Source organism: Copadichromis virginalis, linkage group LG7, assembly GCF_057382275.1.
Source record: "Copadichromis virginalis isolate Kocher_CV1m ecotype Utaka linkage group LG7, C_Virginalis_male_GT1.1, whole genome shotgun sequence".
Lineage (NCBI taxonomy): Eukaryota > Metazoa > Chordata > Actinopteri > Cichliformes > Cichlidae > Copadichromis > Copadichromis virginalis.
Genome location: NC_140624.1, coordinates 17,738,248 through 17,759,771, shown reverse-complemented (window position 1 = coordinate 17,759,771; position 21,524 = coordinate 17,738,248). Strand labels below are relative to the sequence as shown.

General features: G+C 39.8%; 1 protein-coding gene across 2 annotated transcripts; it reads right to left on the bottom strand.

Moving 5' to 3' along the window:
• Window positions 1-3,070: 3,070 nt before the first annotated feature.
• LOC146704851 (parathyroid hormone-related protein-like) lies at window positions 3,071-11,966 on the bottom strand. 2 transcript variants are annotated; one of them, XM_085462275.1, is made up of 3 exons: window positions 11,692-11,966; window positions 4,756-4,861; window positions 3,071-4,239 (listed from the first exon to the last, which is right to left on the bottom strand). In XM_085462275.1, the coding sequence occupies exons 2-3, from the start codon at window positions 4,857-4,859 to the stop codon at window positions 3,843-3,845; spliced, it is 501 nt and encodes a 166-aa protein (XP_085318401.1). In that variant the 5' UTR covers window positions 4,860-4,861; window positions 11,692-11,966; the 3' UTR covers window positions 3,071-3,842. The 2 variants fall into 2 exon arrangements, with proteins under 2 accessions (XP_085318401.1, XP_085318400.1); XM_085462274.1 differs by lacking the exon at window positions 11,692-11,966 and adding an exon at window positions 5,026-5,472.
• Between the last annotated feature and the right edge of the window lie 9,558 nt (window positions 11,967-21,524).

The window sequence follows — 21,524 nt, the reverse complement described above, 5'->3', positions numbered from 1 at the left end:
CAACTAAGGAACAGAGGGAAAGATGGATTTATGTTATCTATGTTTCGTAAGTAGGCGCAGCAGCGACCTGTCTTTGATGGTAAATGGTAAATGGCCTGCATTTGTATAGCGCTTTTCTAGTCCATAGGACCCCAAAGCGCTTCACACTACATTCAGTCATTCACCCATTCACACACAGGCAATAGCAAGCTACATTGTAGCCACAGCTGCCCTGGGACGCACTGACAGAGGCGAGGCTGCCGGACACAGGCGCCACCGGGCCCTCTGACCACCACCAGTAGGCAAACATGGGGTTAGTATCTTGCCCAAGGATATTTGGCATGCAGCCAGGATGCAGCCTGGGATCGAACCACCGACCTTCTGATTATTGGCTGACCTGCTCTGCCACCTGAGCTACAGCCACCCCATAGCAACAAACTAGCATTAGCTTCACAAGCTTTTCACCAGTACTTACCTGCAGTGTGCATTTGGTTATATGTGTGGACCAAAGAGAGGGAGCAAAATACTGACAACTCTACATCAAATGTAACCTGAGAGAATATAAAGATAAATGCATGAATATAAATGTGCTTACCTCTCTCTTTACCACTAGTCTTTGGTGTATTATAAACCATCTTTTGCTCGTATTATGTTTTTTTGATGTTTTGTTTTTGTTTTCTCTTGTTTTGTTGTTTTTCTAATCCCATAATATGGCCAGTGAGCGATGTCAAAAAAACCCCCACCTAGCTCATTGATTATGTTCTCTGTTCTTTCACGTCTATAGATATTAATTTTTCTCTGCACTGTTTGATTTCTTCAGTGTGAGCTGCAGGCTCCTAACGGTGGCTTTATCAGGCTTTCCACAGCTTTTATGACTCATTTTAGCTAATGGTGTACACTGCTGCTCTTAGTTCAGGATAGCTGACGTCGATGCATCTGCTAACCCCTCCATTATCGGTGTCTGTATCTTACGTTCAGTGGCTGTTAAAGTGCCACGTGTTCTCAAGTGGAACATTAACAGCTTCATTGTGTTCTGTTCATGCCGAAAGTCAACAACACTGTTTTTCACGCTGCTACCTTCAGCAAACATTTTAAACGTCTGTTTTGACCCAAATGTTACACTTACTATTATTCGTACTATTTTATCTTGATAATAATACAGCATTTATAACTATTTTTCAAAGACTTTGAGGGAAAACTTACTATGAGCACTATAATAACAATATAATATAATAATTAATCAGTTATTGGATAAACGTTTTTTCAGACAATGTTGTAATCTTATATGATTCACAGAGTTCATGGAATATGTTTCTATTCTGAAGTGCTGGTTAAAATAAAAAAAGCAACTTGGTAGTGATCTCAAAGGCAACACACGGTCACAATAGGCTCTTAAAAATTGCATTTTCTAGCTCAGATTAGTTATTGATGATGCAAATAATCCCTTGTGTTGTCAGAAAATGTATATATTGCATACATACATCTGTAGGATATAAAAGAGTACTGAACGCCAAGTTTACTTATAATGGGTTGGATCCCCTTTTGCTCTCAGAACTGCCTTAACTTTTTATGTTAAAGATGCTCCTCAGGAATTTTGGTCCACGTTGACATGACAACATCACACAATTGCTGCAGATTGGTGATGTGAATCTCCTGTTTCATCACATGCCAAAGGTGGTCCAGCAGGTAGAGATCTGGTGACTGTGGAGGCTGGTGAGTGCAGTGAACTAATGATCACATTCAAGAAACCAGTTTAAGATGATCTGAGCAAGTTATCCTGCTGGGAACAACCATTAGAAGACGGGTACACTGTGAAAAAGCGATTACTGGGTAACATTACTCAGGCTGTGGGATACAAGTGATGCTCACTTCATTTCTAAGGGGCTCAAGTGTGACAAGACGATATCCCTAACACCATTATACCACCAGCAGCTGGAACCATTGATACCATTGATGGAGCCATGCTCTCATGTTGTTAATGCCAGATTCTAGTCCTACCATCCAAATGCTGCAGCAGAAACCTAGACTCATCAGACCAGGCAACATTTTTCAACTATTTTATTGTCTAGTTTTTGTGAAGTTGTGTAATTTCTATCCTTGGGTTTTTGCTCTTAGCACAGCACTTGGTGTGGGCTTCATCAAAGGTTGATTTGTGGTGCTGTGTGAGTGTATTTCCAATCTAACCATTCTCTGATCTCTGGCATCAAAAAGGCATTTCTTACCCAGAGAACTGCCACTCAGTGAGTATTTTCTCTTTTTTAGACTATTCTTTGTAAACCCAAGAGATGTTTGTGTTGGAAAATTCCAGTAGACCATCAGTTTTTGAAATATTCAGACCTGGCTATTTGGCACCAACAACTATGCCACGTTCGGAGTCACTTAAATCACCTTGCTTTCCCATTCTTAAACTTGAGCTTTAGCAGGTCATTCAGGTCATCGTGCCCATGGCTAAATACACAAGGTGTGACTGGTTTATTAGATAGTTGCATTTGTGAGTAGCTCAACATATCTACCTAACAAGTTGGCCATTGAGTTTAGGATTTCTAGGTGATACAGACGACACAGTTCACTGCATCATAATGTTGTAGTGTGACACCCACGAGGAGCTGGCAATGCCTGGTTAAAGGGGGATATTTTGCTGATAATCATATGATCAGGTCTGTGGTAAAAAACTAAAAATAAAATGTTTTTTTCAGGTTTTTTCTTAATTCATCCTCTCTAAAGACTTGAGCTGTGACTTGAACCATGGTTTTAGAGGATTATTAGTCTCTTAGTAATTTGCCATTTCTAAATTTTCTCTTATTTTCTACATTTGTATAATTTGAATAACAAATTCACAATTATCAGTGCCTTTATACGCTTCTTTTTCTCTTTTTTTTTTGTTTTTGCTTTATTTTGGTCTCACAGTCAAAAATTAAATATTAAAAATATTAAATGCTTTATTTTTAGAAGGAGTCCCAATTAATCAAATTGTTTGAATAATTTTTCTCAGCAAATCATTTTGGCTCTTTCTTAATGCCAGATTTTCCATTTGAGCTGCATATATCCTGGTAATAAAGACACAGAGAATAAAAAAAATAGCTCTAAGGACTACATATTTAATGTTTGAATAACTGGAAAATTATACAGTATGCCCTCAGTGCACGTGCAGAACATTATCCAGTAGATGATTCTGGCTTAATGTAAAAGAAAAATCCAATGTTAAGTGATTGAAGTGGGTTTAATGAAGCGTACGCTGAGTTATCTAAGGTGTGAAAGAAAAGCAGGACCATCATAGAAAAAAAAATTACTAAACCATAATCTCAACCACAAAAGAACATATACAGGATATAGCTAAAGTGCATTATGGGATTTAGTCAGCAGCACTGAAATACATTCACAAAATAAATATACATTTTAAAGTACAATAAATTATGAACTGATGTATTCATTGACCAGTTTGTTGTGTGTAGGTCCGTAACGGTCAGCACTCAGAGCCAAACAAAAAGCAGGGTGCCCAGCATCGCATTATTTGTAGAAGTTATCATGTATAGGAAATAAATACTTCCTCCCGTGCTCTTGCATACATCTGAAACTACAAAACATATCACTGCTTGGAAGTATATCAGGGCTGCAGAGTTGTAAAGATTTTCCAAATAAATATGGACCTAAGCAGGTGTTATCATGAAACTAAAATGAAGTGTGAGATTTTTTTACAGCAAAAATACAAACAACAAAGCCAAATATTAATATACAAGCACAAACTCAGGGTTAAGATATAAAGTGACTGAGTCTGGCATCGTTAGTCTGTCAGGCATCAGTCAGCCTGCGTCAGTGTCTTAGTGCAGTACATAAAGGGTACTGTTTTTTTTAATTTTTTGCTTTTAGATAGCCATCCGTGGTGGCGCCTTTGTTAGAACAGACCGTGCTCGCCTCCTCTTCTTATCGTTTTCTCTACGCCGGCCCAGCCTCACCTTTTTTTTCCTCTTGGTGGCAACTTTAAGTGACTCCTTATAAGCCTGAGCTTTGTTGGTCTCCTGAGGGAGGTTAGGGCCCACTCTGTCCTGCCTGAACCTGTCAGAGAGATCTTTGGTGGCTCCCGAGGGCTTCTGGTGGTTTCCACTGAAGCTTTGGCTCGAGGTTCTGCTTTGTGCAGGTGGAGCACGATCATCAGCCGTGTGCACCTCCTCCAGCAGCTCGTGTAGCCACATGCGGCGCGTGTACTCATGTATGGTGCGGCCCTTATCATGCATCAGCTGGGCGTGGCCTACTGACCTCTTCCTTACAGCAAAAAAAAAAGTGCCAAAGTTAGATTAAATTGTATCAAAAACAAAGGTAGTAAAAAAGCCACATGGTGGACTATTAGAAATCCGTTTCAGTCTCTGATATCTCTTAGATTACTGCTGAACATTAATCCCAGAGGAATATATCATTTCCTCTGGGATTAATAAAGTGTCTGATTCTCAGTCAGTCATTTAAGAACTTTTTTTGTTCCAACTTTAAATTTTATTTGACATCTCAGTGTTAAGTTAATAGAAGAAGTGGTTGGCTATTATAAATTTTAGGTCAGGCTTTATGAAACCTCAATACAGTAGGTGGCAGCATAAACAAGTGTGAGAGCTGTCACTAATCTGAGTTTGATATGGACCTAAAACAGAGAAAACATCCCATGCCTTACTTTAAAATATTCAAACTGCAGAAAATCTCAAATATTTTTTTCTTAAATTGCTAGCTTTTCGAAATCTTGCATAGAATTTGTTTATTCGTTTTTTTAAAGGTATCACAAAGGTAACTCACATTCTGCTACTAAGTGCATCAACTGGTCTCCCATCGAGAGTCACCGGAGAGCACAGCAAGAACACAGCCAGACTCCACTGATGAAGCACGACTATAGAGCACATCCCTGAGGCAAAAACGTAAGCAACACAATGAATATCATCAGTCTCTCTAATGAGTAATGAATTAATCCTAAACTGTGTCTGTTTTTTCAGTAGAGTTCGTTTCATCTGAAAAATGACACACACAGCCTTTAAACAGTCCTCTAAAAATATAAACATTTAAACTTACTTTGTTTCCAGTGAAAATCCCCCCAAAAAACCGTAAGCTCTTAAGTGTTGATGTTCTTGCAAAAATGATTTCACAAAAAAGATGTGTGAAAATTAATGTGCCAAACACAGTTTGGCACATTCAGAACTTGTGAGCAGATCCATTGGTGTAAATGTAGCCTAGGGAAATCCCCTCCGAGTCGACTCCATTAATTTGCCTCCCAACAGTGTGTGTTAAGCTATTTATAACTTCCCAGTGTCCGAATAAAAGTGGGATAAAGATAGAAAGAAGAGAAGCCCATCAGCTGCAGAGCCACAACTCTGCTCAGTCCTGCAGTAATCTCATGTGAAGTCGCACTGAAGCATCATCTGCGGTAGTCAGAGCTGCTGAGCCGAGCTGAGAGCTCTGTGTGTGAGCCTGTGTGAGTCCGTGTGAGAACAGGCACTGAGAGAAAGTCAAACTCCTCTTTGGGTGAAGATGCATGCGCTACCTCAGCCCCTACCCATTAAGTCCAGTGCTAACACCCTGCCCAACCTCCCAACCCTCACCTCACTCTCACTCCCCACCAACCCTTCACTCACACCTGCTGTGACATGAACGTGGCACTGATGCAAAGTCCAGTCATACAACAAACAGCGTACTGAAAAAAAAACTAATGAATAAACATATATTTAGAGGAATTTCTATGGAATTTCGCCATACTTTCAAAATGCAGTCTACTAGTATATTTTCATTGGGTGCTCAGAAATGACAGGTGTGCACCAGTGTAGGTAATCACGAGTTACCAAGCAGAGAGTGAATGGTATAAGGGGAGGGGCAGGGTTACTCCAAAGTAAACAGCCAGGCCTAACCACTTTCCCAGGGGAGAATGACCATAACCTCAGAGAAACCCAACCCACAGCCTCTCACTGCAGACCATTCAGTTCACCTCCACTCTGCCTCTGCAAACCAGCTCACCACCAAATGGTTACAGTGGGTTCTGAGGTATCTTTCATATTCAGCTCATAATGAGACTACTGAGGTTTGCATTAAGGCAGCTGTATACAACCTGAGGTTCACTATGCATATTCAGGTGCTGAACCGAGTCTCGAGTGCCTAGTGATTTAATAAATGCACTTGTTAAAGCTTGGCACTCTCACATAAGAGGTGCCTCTGTGACTAAAAGTGCATGTATTTTTAGTCTCACATTGACAGACAGTGCATCATGTCCCAAGTGTGGAAGTGCATGCAGCAAGAAGGAGTGTCTTTTTTAAATATAATGCATTGCTTATATTTGAACCTTTGTTTTTTGTTTTTTCTGAAAAGCCTGATGTACACAATCAGACACTTGCAGTGCTACTGTGAGCAATAAATTGTGCAGAAATACCAGATGTAGCAAAAATAATAAAAAATTAAAACTCAAATATACAAATTGACATTCAATCTTCAAGTGCCCCAAGTTTCAGTAACATTAGAGTTTCAAAATAATATGAATTTTCTAGCAATTATTTCATGGGTCAGGTTTTACAGTGTTAATTTGAACTACAACTCCTGTCACCATTTGAAAAGCTGGGCTAAAAAATAAGTGAAAATTACATTCATTTATAATTTACTAGACCAGTATGCAAACAAAGAAGTTTTTGGAATAGTTTCTTAATTTGATGATTTTTATATAATTGCACATCTCACAAAACAGATATATTTATGTTTTATCAAACATGCTACCAGTGCCACGCTAAAGTCCTAAATGCGGCACAGCTATTTGTATTGAGCTAAATAGAACTCTACTGTTTTTACAAGCTTTGTCACTTGTTTTTTATCTTTAATCATGCATGCTTTGTCTGGTATCTGTGACAGCAGGCTAATGTTTCTGTATGTTTATGACAAAGCACATCACTAGATGCTAGCAATAGAGTTAACATAGCATGGAGGAAGCTAAAAGCCAAGGGTCCTCTAGTTTAAAGTTTGCACTGCTATGCCAACAACTTTTGTTTGATTGCAAATTTTTGACTTACCTGGAGTTTGCATGGCTCACTAGTTCAGATGGTGCTTTCCCTGTTGGCTTCTTTCATCCATGCTTACGTTTGTAACATTTCGTCAGGAAGATTTTATTACACATGTGACCATGTTTTGTTGTCACCTCAGTTAATATCCTATTGCCGGTTACTTATGAGCTCAACTCCACAAGATGAGGTGCACTCGCAGTAAAAGCATGTAAGTGAGAAACTACCATGACCATAAATGACTGCTGTATGCATAAAGACTCTCACACTAAGCTGAAATCAGACTAATGGAAAATAAATATTAATAAAAGTTGTTAAATAGGAAATCCATATTTAAATTTTTTATTAGACCCCTTGTCATAATGTAATTTTTGTCGTCTGCTTGCAGAGTGAAATAAAGCCTCTTGATTTATTAATCGAATCTGGAATCGGCATATTTTAGAAATCTATATACTGTTATCATTTATCTAGTTTACTATTCATATTTTGTTCTTTCCTGTTTATATTATGCACACCTGTATTTTAAGCCTTTTAGTTTGTGTTCTCCTTACTGTTTTATAAAGTCTATTATTTGTACTTTGTTTCCTCAGTGTTCTTTTTGTTCAGCGAGTCTGTGTCTGTGTATAAAAGTTGTCCTTTGAGTTAGATTCAAGTTTACTTTGGTAGTTAGTTGTGTCCTGTGTTGAGTTTACTTCCTCCCCTCCCTCACTGTCTTGATTGTCTACAGCTATGTCTAGTTTGGTCCCCTCTATATTCTTGCTTTTTGGACTTTGTGTCTCTGAGTCTTGACCTGGGCTAATGAAAACGGTTGCTTTCTGTTTTCTTACTCTGTCTCCTGTGTTTTGGGTCCTTTTAAAAGACTTCCCTATAACATCAGCTGTCTGACTAACAGTCAGACAGTTTGTACATAACTCCAGATTTAGTCTTTTCTTTCTTAAATATTGTTTAGGTTGCTGGGATATTTGAATTGCTTTACTGATGAATTTTGTCACGCACTATTTGGTTTTCTTTCTTTTCATTTGGATTTTGAAACCCAGCATTGTGCCTGCAGTTTATTACAATAATAACCAGCACTTATTCAAATGCTGGTTATGTAAGTCTAAATGTAAGTCTTTTTTTTATTATGTAAAAAAATGCAATGTAATGTACACGATGAACAGACTCCACAATTGTTCATCTATTAATATTTATATATTATTTCTAAGGCAGTAAATACAGTTTATTCAAAATCCTGAGTCATTTATGTAGTTGCTGTAGCTTGCTGTTTTACTGGATGGAATAACTGGCATTTATCCTCATGAAAAGGAACCATAAATAATTTCTGTGTGCAGTGATGATTACTAGAATCACTTCAGGGCAGTCTGGAGACCAGTTGGTGGTAAATTATTTAATAGAGGGCTCTGTATTTTACAAGCAGTCATGATTCAGTTCAGCAAGGTGTCCAGAAAGGGTTTGGGGCTAGGACAAATATATGGCGGACCCCCCTGCTGTCTCCCAAATTTTAGCTTTCTTCTCCTGCCAGTGAGTCTGCCCCAAACTTCCAACACTTAAACATTTGGTAGGGAAAAAATACCTCATCTGATTCCGTTCTGCAAAGACTTTACCTACAAGAAATATGAAAAAAATCCCATTTCCTGGCAGACTGCAGCATATGGAATAGGAGCCAGGAAAGCTGCTTTTGATTCATGCTAAATTGCACTCTCAACACAGAACAGTATTCCTGTCGGTTTTTCATCCTTTTCACTTTGCCCCTACTTTACATTCGCACATACAGAACATATACACACCCGCCCACTCTACTTTCAAAAAATGTGGAACCAACCGGCATTGACACACATTGCATTCACAGAAACACCTTCATTTCATCTTTAAATTCAGAGTTCATCATCTATTTTTAGATGCTTTTTACCCATTGCCTGCACTGGCCCACCCTATTAGGTCATAAATCCTGTCTCAAGATGCAGTCACAGTTCCTGCTTTTGTTGTGGAGTTGCATTCAAAGTCACCATGTGGATGTATGATTTTGATTTTAGCAGTTCCCTATGATCGCAGTCAACATCCTTTATTATATTATAACTATCTCAAAGTTCGTCTTTAACTCTGAATGCTGTTTGTTCTTTAAGAGGGATTAAAACATTTTAGCAAAAATAAAAGCAGTAGAATTTCTTTTTAACATCTGTAGTTTAGTATAAGCTTGTTTGATATAAATATGTGACAATAATCAGCTGCAATGAATAAAGTTTTAAGTTTTAATGTGTGTTTGATAATGGTTCCTTTATTACGCAGTCCGGACTTTGATCGTTTGACCATTTGTTCACATGAGAACTTCAGGTTTGTTATCCTGGAAAACCTCACTTGAAGAATGACTTTTGCAGAGTTACTTTCCCCTCTTAATGGTTTTTTAACGGCGAATTTCTGTATGGACCATTTCAGTTAGTTCATCTGAGGCATGCTTCATAATGTCGAATTGTGGGAAGTTGGAGGAGTTTTCTGCAGATCATTCACACCTAACAATCATAACTGTCATCCAAGGAATGCTCTTTATTCCTTTTTACCTTCAGCTATTTTCATCAGCTCGGCTACAGGGGCCCATTTTTATTCACAAGTACTCCTGAGGCAAAATGTTAAATTGATCCGCTCTGTTTTCTTTGCGTTTGGTGGTTTATTGATGCTTAAATCGTCACTTATTTAAGAGCAGGTTTTGAATATCAAGCACATACTTTAGTGAATAAAATGAAATCTGTATTAAGTTGAGTTTACTTTTTTTTTAACAAACTCACTTAAAATGGGGGAACTTTTAAAAATGCATATGAAGTGTAACTATCATGTTTATAAGTCCTAGGGATGTGGCACATTTAATGCATTGTTTTTGCACTGTATGATCATGAGATTTTAATAATATAAGCATCAAATTGACCAAATCCCCCCACCCTGCCCTGACCTGTATTATTGAGCTTCTAGAATGTCAGAAAAAATTTGGCACACTGTGTTAAATGTAAATAAAAATGGAACCCAATGACTTTCTAATCTCAAAACCAACATTTGGTCAAATGTTTAAATTGAGAGGAAACAAAATGTAGAAAAATAAGGTCATTTTGGATTTGATGGCAGCACCATGTCTCAGAAAGTTGGGTTAGGATCAACAAAAGTCTTGAAAATAAGTTGTACTACAAAAAAATAAAACAGCTGGGGGAACATTTTTGCAGCCAATTAGAGTAACTGAGAACAGGTCAGTAACATGAGTATGAAAAGTATTAAGAGTGCACATTAGTTTTTCAACAGTAAAGACAGGCAGTGGTTTACCAGTCTACAAAAACTGCGTCTACAAATAATGTTCCTCAACATACAACAGTAAAGACTTTGAATACCTAATTATTTACTAGGGGTGCAACGATACACAAAATTCACGGTTCGGTTCGGTTCGATACTTTGGTGTCACGGTTCGATATTTTTTCGATACAAAAAAATGTTCATGCCTTTTTAATTTGTCATTTATTAAAATTATAAATATATATTTTAACTCAAAAGTACAGTTTTTAAATTTAACCCTAACCCTTGTGCGTGTTTTTTATTTTGACAGCGAATGCGCACCTGCGGACCACTTATGTGCACCCCTGGTTATTTAGCTCGTCATATTGCAGCCACAGAAATTATTTTGTCCATGAAACCATAAAGCTGCACTTTCTTTTTGCCTTATAGTCTGATTTGTCATAACTTCTCCGTTTTGTGGTAAGCTTTTCTTTGGCTGTCACTTCTTCACCCTGACCTGTCTTATTTGGCTCAGCAGAACTGAAATATATATCCTGCTGCTTTTACACACGCACTCACATAAGCTCAGCGATTCTCTGCGCGATCAACCTCTCACATGTTTAAGCTTGCTGCGGGAGATTTCACTTGTCATGTTTGCATAGTAAGCAAACGATTAATAAGACGATGTCAGAGGAATTGGTGCACAAATTATCATCACTCACAGATCAGTGCTGTCGCTCTCTATACACAGTTCGCACGATTGCAAAGTGAAAGCAAAAAAACAAGCGCAAATTCAAACGCGACTTCAATATGTCACATATTGACAGTGGCTCACCGATGCCAATGACATAATTACCCAGCTACATTTCTGAAAGAATGCAAAAGCATTGACATATATTTTTCCTACAATAGCCCGACGGGCAGGGAAGAGATAGATTTTGGTACCCCGACTGAAAAAAATCGCTAGCCCCAGGACGTTGGGCTAGCGATATTGCAAGCCCTGTATCTGATTGAGGAATCACTCATCTTTGGAAAAGAGAGTTTATTACAGAGAAATGTCTCTTTCCAAAATAAAAGCTATACTATCCGCTTCTTCTGGGCTATATTCTCAGCAGCATAAGGAGAATCATGTGCTAACAGCTGTCTAAATGACTCGGCTAAAGTTAGTAGCATGCTTGTTGTTTTTGTCTTTGCACTAGGATGATGTCGGCGTAAATGTGCAGTCATATTCGTTGTGTTCCCACTAGTGCTTTCAGGTTAATCTCGTTGAAATGACCTTAACGCCACAACACGGCAAATCTCCGTTAACGAGCTACCGCCGATCGCCCGTGCATGGGGCTAGACGGCCAACACGTTAAGGAGCTAACTGCGCTAACACACTAGTTCCCACCCATGTAATTGAGCATTGCATGGCACATCCAACATACTGTTTTACTTTAGTCCATGACTCGCTTACCTTCAGGGTCATACGTCACATGAAAACCAAAATAATTCCAAACGCCAGATCTGAATGAGGGTGGGGGAGGTCCATGTTGCAAGGAGAGCTTAACTTCTGTCTTGCTAGCTTGCCCTGCGCTCTTCCTTCTGACTATGCTGTCTGTGTTGAGCGCTCAGTGGATCTGCGCTCGACAGTGCAGCCTAGGCGGAGTAGTCGAACGCAGATTCACTGAGCGCTCAACACAGACAGCATCGTCAGAAGGAAAGTTGATAAAATAAATTACAAATGTTGTATTGTTCGATACATATGCATCCCGAACCGAAAGCACTGTATCGAACGGTTCAATATCGATACGAATATCGTTGCACCCCTATTATTTACAGCACATAATGTCATCAAATGATACTGAGAATCTGGAAAAATCTCTGTGTGGAAGGGACAAGGTGGAAAATCAGGCATGAAAATCACTGCATGGGCTCAGGAACACTTTCAGTTCACCGTGACAATGTTCACAAAAAGGCAGAGTAAAGCTCTATCATGCAAAGAAGAAGCACGTGTGGACAAGATCCAAGTTTTAGAATATGAGAGGTGAAAACTGAAGTCTGGGAGTGCCAACTACATGACATCTTTTCCGGCAAAGTCATTTTTCAGTCTCTCACTTTGTAGATGGTCCCTGTACACTCATTTCGCAGACAGCTCCACATGGACACAAGGAGAAAGGAGAACAATATAGAATTTTTACGACTCATACCGATATTTGGTGATTTAAAAATCAGCCGATGTTTTTTTTCCTTCAGACACACAAAACATACACAGATTTCCCTAATATTTGCCATTGCTAAGATCACAAGGCAATGCAGTTTAAAAAATAATCGTTTATTGTCACAAGTCTGGCCAGCTCTGCTCGGATGAGCTGGTTGTTGTGTTTGTGGAGTTTCAAACAGGTGGTGCTAACAGAGAAAACACAGAGTGCCCCCTGATGGAAAAATTACGGAACATCAACACTCACAGCATCTCTTCTTTACCTTATAATATTTGTATTAACTGGCCATTATAAATGTCAATACTGATATATCAGGAAATAGCCAACATCGGGATCTTAAAGTTGTTCTTGTTTACCAGATTGGAGGATGACTTGTTTTATTTTAAACAAGCTCATAGTTTGTTGTCTGCCTTAATGATATAATTTGAAAGTGGTGTTATTGATCTTTGAAGAGGTTCAAATATGATACATTTTTTTCCAACTTACGTAAAAACTATTTTTTTTAAAATAAACCCTTCCCATTACCCAGCCCTTGTGTAAAGTTTGACAATGATATGGCTTAATTTATCTCTCATTATAATGTGCCAACATGATCAAGGTCTGCAGCTATTGTGCAACGACATGATCAGCTTGTTGGTTTTCCATTTGGCTGTAATAGAGTTCAGAGTTCCTCTTTGGAGAAAATGGCTGGAATAGTCATAGTTTTTGGCCTTGCAGAATTCACCCCAAGTTTTAAATTCAGGATTTGTTGCCATCCTCCATCCATCCTCAAGATATGCAGGAGGTTAGGTTAATTGCTGGTTCTAAATTGACTTTAGGTGTGATCAGATGGATGGATGGATGTTTACTGTAATTTCTTTGTGTCAGTCGCTGAAAAAAACGGGATCCCAACAATACTGTGAATGTAGCTCAGGGTGTTTAACACTGTATTTCACACCTCAATCTCCATTGTATAACATATATCAATTCACAGCTTTTGGGTTATTTTCCAGCTGCAAATACAGACTTTCACCCACAATGCACAATGGCCTGTTCAGTCAGAATGTCACAGAAGGGTCACTGCTCCACGCTTTAAGAGGCGTACATCCTGAACATTACCTAATTCCTGTTCAGGGTTACCCAAACACGGCCTCCTCCGACATTTATTTGATCTGCAAGTAGCTGCAAGATTTGTCTGTTTCTGCTGCCCGATATATAATAATCCTTCTCAGGTAATGCTTTGGGGCCGATTTCTTATTTACAACTCCTTTTTAAAAAAATGTTAACCATAAATGTCAAGCTCCTGGAGACAGTGAGTCGGGGAGGTCCTGCCAGGACAAAAGCATGCTGTCCAGACTCAGTCTACAGCATAGGTGCATTAAATCATTATTTTTCAGACAGGAAATCTGCCATTGGACATTTTGCCTGTAAAATGTATTTTTAAGATTAAATGATTCCTGCCTGGCATTGCTGAAGTGTTCTTCCACTCATCTATTCAGTGTTAAAGCTTGTCTCTAGTGAAAACTTAAAATGTTGTTCATCTTATGATTAATCCGTGCCTGATCAAGGTTTACTTAAATGTGATTCAGACTGATTCCAAAAGGGGGAAAAAACAAGTCCGGAGCTTGAGTCTTTGACCTGGCCTTATGCAGAGCCCACCACATTAGCATTTTTCTCTTGGCAGATGTTAATGGTGAGGTGCCTGACTCTCTGCAGTAGCCCTGTGCTTGAGGCTCTAGGGAAGAGGGGGGGCTTCTTGCTTCTTACTCCTTACTCACCCACCTCCAAACCACAATATGCTCAATGTCTGATGCCCCCCTCTCATCTGACCTCAGAGGCAGGTACCAGAGCAGTTGGACGTGGCTTAAAGCCCCACAGGGCCACCACCAGTGACCACCACCACCCTCCTGTCCCTGACCTATCACCCAAAACATTACCATAAACTCCTGCCCAGGTGCCAAGCATCACAGACACAGCCGTGCTTACAGTTATATGCTCTGCACTGACTCTCCGTGTAAAGATAGCTTTGTCAGAGGGCAGAAAGTGGAGCTGGTGGAGAGGGAGAAGCACCCTGGTTTATAATTGCATTTTACACGCGACGTTAAACCTACTGTGGTGTTTTTACGTTTTGTGGCTTGGGGCATTGCCCGTGGAACGCGCCCCTACCCGCTGCATCAACTACTGTGCGATATTTGAGGCTGATGAAAAATGCGCCCGCCAGTGTGTGAACTGTTTTATAACATGCCACAAGCCAGCATGTGCCATGTCCTTTACTCACTTGACAAATCACGCCGTTTTGCGTTGCCCCAGCCCCTGTGAAAATTGAAGAATCAATAGAGGTCTGAGGGAGAAGACCACACACACATGGTGTTACGGTAATGATGGGCTGAGTCTGTTTGTTTGCACAAGCGAAGAGCAGGCTCAAATCATTAATGAGTGCTTTGCGTCCAGCGTGTAACCACAGCTAAGCCAGTGGGTCAACAAGGTAGGCCAGACTAACCACTTTGTGTGTGTCGTGCGCAGATGCATGTGTGTGTGTGTGAGTGTGTGTGCTTAAGACAGAGCGAGAGAGACAGAGATCTGTACATTTCTGCATGTCTTTGAAAATAAAAATGAAATCATTTATTATTAAAATGTGTCTTTTTCTTGATGTGTTAGTCGCTCTTCCATTATCTAGAAAGACTCACTATAACGTTTCTATATTTAACATGGTGCTATATTTACTTGCGCCGTGACACACAAATGCTGTTTTGTTTTCCCAGTGAGTAATATTTCTGAGACATTTCGTTGTGAATATTTAAACACGTCAAAAAAATGCTTCACTTGAAATTTCCAAATCGTTATAATGCAGTTTTAGCCAAGTGCACTTCAGCAACTCAAAGCTGATGCATTTACTGTAAATGAGCTTGTCTCTGTTGGTTTCCTGGCCAATTACTGTACAGTGAACTTAGGTCCTGTATTTATTTATCCATAGGTTATTTTAAATGGACTGCACTCAATGTAGAGGCCTTGTTGAACGGTCTTGTCCTCCCAGCCTGCCCTGGGACATGCTAGCAGTGCTTGGCAGACAGACACGGATGCTGAAGGCAGCCTCTGGACAGCTTTATCCTGAGTCGAGCGAGGCCACCCGCTTCGTTCTCACCAGGGCACAGTGACTGGCACGGCACTCCCAGGCTTCAGTTTTCACCTCTCAATTTTCTGCTTCTCTAAGAAAACTAGAGAACACTGAACACTGTTTAAAACCCAGAGTCCATGAGAGGATATCAACATTACAAGAGAATAGGAAAGTTCAAACTTGGCATAATACATTAGTGAGCAAATTATGCTTTCAAACTTTCCAATAAGATGATAATTAAGGGGATTGAATACATGCATAATGACTAAGTTACAGTTCCCAAGAAGTGTTGTCAAAAATCAAATGAGCTTATGCTGGATCTAAATGGCCACTAGGGAAGTTATACAAAGAAGGGGGGGAGAAAAATGCTTTTCAGATTATCTTTCTGTGCAGCAACAAGGTGCTGGAAAGGTTTCTCAGAGATTTTACTCCATATTTACATGATAGCATCACACCATTGTCACAGATTTGTTGCTTGCACGTCCATGATGGGTGTTTCTCTTCCACCACACTCCAAAGGTGCTCTAATGGGTTAAGATCTGGTGATTTCATGTTCAAGGAACCAGTTTAAGGCGACACAAGGCAAGATTGATCCATGTTCTCAAGTTGTTTCTCCCACATTCAGAGCCTAATATCTGAAATCTAGATTCATCGAACCAGTTAGCAGACAGGCGTTGTCACTCTTACCCAGTGTGGTCTTCTGCTGCTGTAACCCTTCTGCTTCAAGGTTATGTTAGTAGAGATGCTCTCCTGCATATCTTGGCTGTAATAAAGGGTTATTTGAGTTACTGTTGCCTTCCTCTGCCATTCTCTGTAAACCCTAGAGAGTCACATTTGTTCTAACAAGGAGTTGGACACTAACAAAGTGACTAGTTAGTGTATACTCTAATCAGCTGCAATCAGTAAGCAAAAGAATTGTTGCTGCAGTCCTATCAAAGATATCAGTATTAGGCCTTCAGCAGAGCTCTCTAAGAGTATCTATTAATTCTGCTTTATTCAACTATGGGATTTGTTGTTTTGTTGAAAACACTTTCAAGTTTGTTTATAAACCTAAAGTAGTCAAATGTGGTGAACAGTGACATCATGTCCTTTTACTGACAACCACATCTTTTGTTACTGGGGTTTTTAACTAACACAGACAGACAAACATTTAAAATTACATGAGCTCGGTCATCTACGTATTGAGACACAATAAATTACAGCAGCAGTAATAAATGACTAAATGAGAGGGGACGCTGTTCATGGATGTAGTGTTTATGTCTCTGTAGAGCTGTGCAGATGAACAGATTCATAGCCTAATAAAATTAAATGAAGACCAAAGTCAAGCAGGTAAAATGAAGCTACTGTGGCTTACATATGAAATTAAAACTCTGTATACATTTGTAAAATCATCAGCATTCTGCCCATTTAGTTGTTGTATTAAATGTGATTGTCTTGAGAGCAATTTGGCGTGATAGTATTTTAACATAAACCACAATATCGCATTTATAAACCCTTTAAAGTAGCTATTTACAGTCTCTTTAAATCTTTATGAGGCATGTGTTTAGAAGTGTTGTGGCATTTCGTTGGCCTTCGGTTGATGAGGCATGTTCAGTATTTTTCAGAAAGCTTCATACAGAGAAAAATATCTCCACCCTGTTAGCAAAAACTCAAAAATAAGTTTCCCTTTCATAAATTGAAAACACGTGTTCGGCCTTGATGATGTAAATGTTCAAAAGTGTTAATTTACTAATGAGCAGTGAGTCCATTAGACATTTGATTACATACTCTGGGCAGGAGGTAAATCAACACTGCGTCTAATTCAAACATGAGCTCTGGCCAGGCAGCTTGTTTTCTGTCCGACTGTGGTTTTCCAACAGTCAAAGTCCATGAAGTGGATTTGCTCACAACAGCCAACATATTTCTCCAATCTGCATCCCCTTGTAAAGCAAAGGAAGGAAGGCAGCGCTCACAACTGTTTGTTTTGCACTGCCCACGGTCTCACAACCCTGTAACATAAGGCCGGGCTTTCATTGCCTCTCGGCTGCATGAGCAAAAGGGAATTAGCTTTTAAAAGTTTGTTTTGTGAGAATTTTAAATAAAGAAACACTGATTTAGACCCAGATCCCCTTTCTCTCAGATGGGGTATGGCTTGTGTGGGTGGCTTTGGAAATACTGAGGCAAGCTGAACATGTTTATGTTACACTGTCCCCAAGGAGAGTCGAGCTTTGTGGTGCAGATGGATTACAGGGGGAAAAGAGCTGTTGTAGACGCTTAAAGTTCAGTGTTAATGGTGGGAGTGAAGTGGCTGTGTAGGTGTGATGTGTTCATTTCACAGGTTGCTGGCATTTCTGTACACGTCAGTGAGGGGAAAGGGGGGGATTCCCACGCCTGCCCAAAAGGGCGTTTAAAGGTACAGATTTTAAAGCTGCACACAGTGGGTCCCATGTGTAAAGGAACGCCTATAATGAGTCCACGGGGAAATATAACCCGAGTATTTTTCCACTTTTTAGCTCACTGTTTTGGTTTTGCCACGAAATTCAGTCTCACCACTTTACTTTCCACAAAACCTACTTAACCTCACCAGCACTAAACAGCAGATATAGTTAGCAAGCTAGCCGGTGAGCATAGCAGACTATTTATTAGTTCTAACCCTAACCCAAGCTGAATATCTTCTGTTTCCAGCACTAAGATAAGGTTAGAGATGCTCGAATTTACCACGACAGTGATTTCTTTTCTTTCTTGGCCAATGAATAAATAAGCTTGTCTGATTATGGTTACATTTATCATTGAGCAGTGTACTCCCATGTTTTTGCTTTAAAATGTCTGACTTGTTACAATATTACAATATTTACACCTAGCATCCACAATATGTTCCAGTGGGTTTTTTGACTGCATTTTAATTTGAAATTTTGGCTGTGTTTTACTATGTACAGGCAAAAACATTATAAAAGAACTGATTTTCAGAAATGATGATGCTGGCGTCAGTATCCCTTCCCAGTTGGTATTGGTTTTGAGGACACCTCACCTGACACTCACTGGCTAATGACGTGATTGACAAGACATGTGCTAATGACTCTAGTAATGACTATAATTTAATGTTATACTCGGAGTCTGGGTACATGAAGTCTTCAGGACAGTGTTTTTCCACTAGTACCAACTCAGTTCGACTCGACTCGGTTTCAGATGTTTCCGACTAGAAATGAGTATCACTATCGTGTGTGGGGTCGTTATTCCAATGTGGCCGAACATCCTGTGACGTCATTTGTATGCGACACAAACACCACAACAATGGAGGACGTCAAGGCAATGGTATACCTGCTGGTTTTTGGTCAGACTCAGATACCACAGTGTTGCTCTTTGTGCAGCCTTTTTCCTCGCTGAAAGATTTCAAAAAAGGCAGTTTGGATTTTTGTGAAGAAGATGCTCTCATGACTCATCGAGTGAGTCACTGACTAGCCAATCTGTGGCAGGCACTCTGACCTCACATTTTCCAATTCCTTGGAACCCCGTACAAGGTACAAGGTACTACCACCTAATGGAAAACCCTTAAAACTGAGTCTAGTCAAGCTGAGCCAAGTAGGTATCAGCGAACGGCTAAGAGAGCCAGATAAGTCGCCCCCTGCTGGTCATTAAATAGAATGCATGTTTTTTATGCTGGTTAAAACTGTGCTGAGATGCTCATCTGGGTGAAAATATGCAATATTTGTGTGGATGTATTCTCAGTATCGCTCGATGTCTAAATAGGCAACTCACTGCAAAAATGCCCATTTTCGGTTTCCAGCATGCTATCCTGGCATCTTGCGACCAAATAATATTTAAATTTAGGTTAAAAGATGGGAATAAAGTCTCATGGCCCGGGGGGGTAAAATACAGTAAAAGATGTCAATGGATTTGTTTTAACACCTCCACAGCTGTAGATATCTGTTCCCAATCAGAACTTTTCTTGTAAGAGCACACCGGCTCTCCGGTACAGTAATGAACCGCAGTGAGAGTTTGCCTATGCTGTTTGGATGGGAGTGTGTGTGTTGTGTGTATATGCGTGTGTGGGCAGGCATGCCTGAGGTTGCTGAGCCTCAGCCTTCCCCTCAACATTAATAAGGACTTCCTTCCTACCAGACAGTCAAACACCTGATCATTTACCAAGGAGGACATGCCCACGCATCCCTCAGAGCTGGCAGTCTTCAGCCTCTAATAAGGATCACTCTGTGTTCTTAAGCTGCCCATCAATCAAACTGTTCACATGCTGGACATCCATACACAAATCATGTTTTCTCTCTCTCTCCACTCCACCCCTAATGTGTTAGAGTGTGTTTGCGTGTTAGGTTTAGACTTAGATATCATGGGTGGCGACTATATCCAGAGAGACAGAGCAAGAAATAATCCCACTCGTACACAGACCACTTCAAAACTCCAGTTGGCTTCTTGTAAAAGTGTTGAGCCAAAATACACTAGGTGAAATGTGCATTTTTATGATGTGCATAACCTCTTATTTCTCCTCCTTAAATATCAAGTTTTGAAATGTTTTTTCCTTAATTGAATTAGAGTGGCTAGTCACAACTGACTCAGAGGCGCAGATGCGGTCGAGAATCACTTGACTAGGCAGTTTGCTGAACAGAAGATTGTCCTGTTTGCAGAGTTAATGCTTTTAACTGCAATCAGAATTACTCTTAAAGTTGAAGTTGAATCTAATTTTCTTTTGACAGTTGTCATGTCTGATGTCTTACTACATTGCTGGCTGTTATGAATCTGGTTGTGTTATGTTAGAGTTTCAGGGTTCATATTCTGTCTCGATACCTCCAACAATGTTTCAGCAACAATGTTTGTGCTCGCAGGCTAAGAGGGGAATAAAATATCCTTAAACTTAAATGGAAACTGACTATTCATAGCTCTTTCATCCCAGGAGTTTATCACAATGCAACTCAGGATAACTTAGTTAATCAAATACAGATCAATCAACCGAAACTCATCTGGTCTTTTGTCCTGTATCCCTCAGAATCAACAGATGCTGAATTCAATTATTACTTTTTGTGTATCAGGCAAAAAGTCAAGATGTGATCATATTGTTGGGCATAAGATTTTGTTTTTAACTAAATACAGTGTTGAAAACTGAAACAAATGGACAAAACCAGCACTAAAGCAACAGAAAGCTTTCTACATGGGAAAGAAGTTTGGGAGATGATGTCATAAATGCTTTGACGTGGAATAAGATTTTGATGCCAAACCAAGTGCAAGAGATGCCGTTTGAGGTCGTTCTTACTGACACCTGCTGTAAATTGTTCTTTTAAAAAAAACAGAACTATCCCCCACATGAGTGAACAGTTTACCCTGTGAAGGAGTTGATAGAAATTTGTAAATTAGATTTGATACGTTTATTGTCAGTAGCTCATGAAACAGAATCCAGCTACTTTTAAAGATGAAGTCATTAGGTACACCTGTTCAATTGCTTGTTAATGCAAATTTCTAAACAGCCAATCACATGGCAGCACCTCAAAGCAATAGATGTGTAGACATGATCGAGGACACCTGCTGAAGTTCAGATGTGAAGAAAGGTGATTTGACTGCATGCAACTGCTGATCTGCTGGGATTTTCCCATATGACATCTCTAGAGTTTAAACAGAAAAAGAGAAAATATCCAGTGAACGGCAGTTCCCCTTTGATGCCAGGGGGAAAAGAGGAAAATGGCTTGACTGCTTTGAGGTGGAAGGCAACACTAATTTTAAAAAGCATTGGTTACACCCAAGGTGTGCAGAAGCTCGTCTCTGAATGTACAACGCATCAAACCTTGTATAAGATCGGCTGTTGCAGCAGAAGACAACTGGTGGCAACCGGAGGCTGAGGCTACATTTCACTCAGGTTCAATTTCAGTCTCAGTTTCTGCTGCAACGGTCAGATGGTAGGATCATGATTTAGAGTAAACAGCATGACAGCATGAATCCATCTTGCTTTGTATCAGTGGTTCAGGCTGCTGCTGGTGGTGTAATGGACTGGGGTTTAGTTCCTCTGCGCACTTT

Coding starts and splice junctions, on each gene's coding strand:
- LOC146704851 (XM_085462275.1), bottom strand. CDS start 4,859: ATGTGCTCTATAGTCGTGCTTCATCAGTGGAGTCTGGCTGTGTTCTTG. Junction 4,240..4,755: donor GATGCACTTAGTAGCAGAAT/GTGAGTTACCTT, acceptor TTTTGCTGTAAG/GAAGAGGTCAGTAGGCCACG.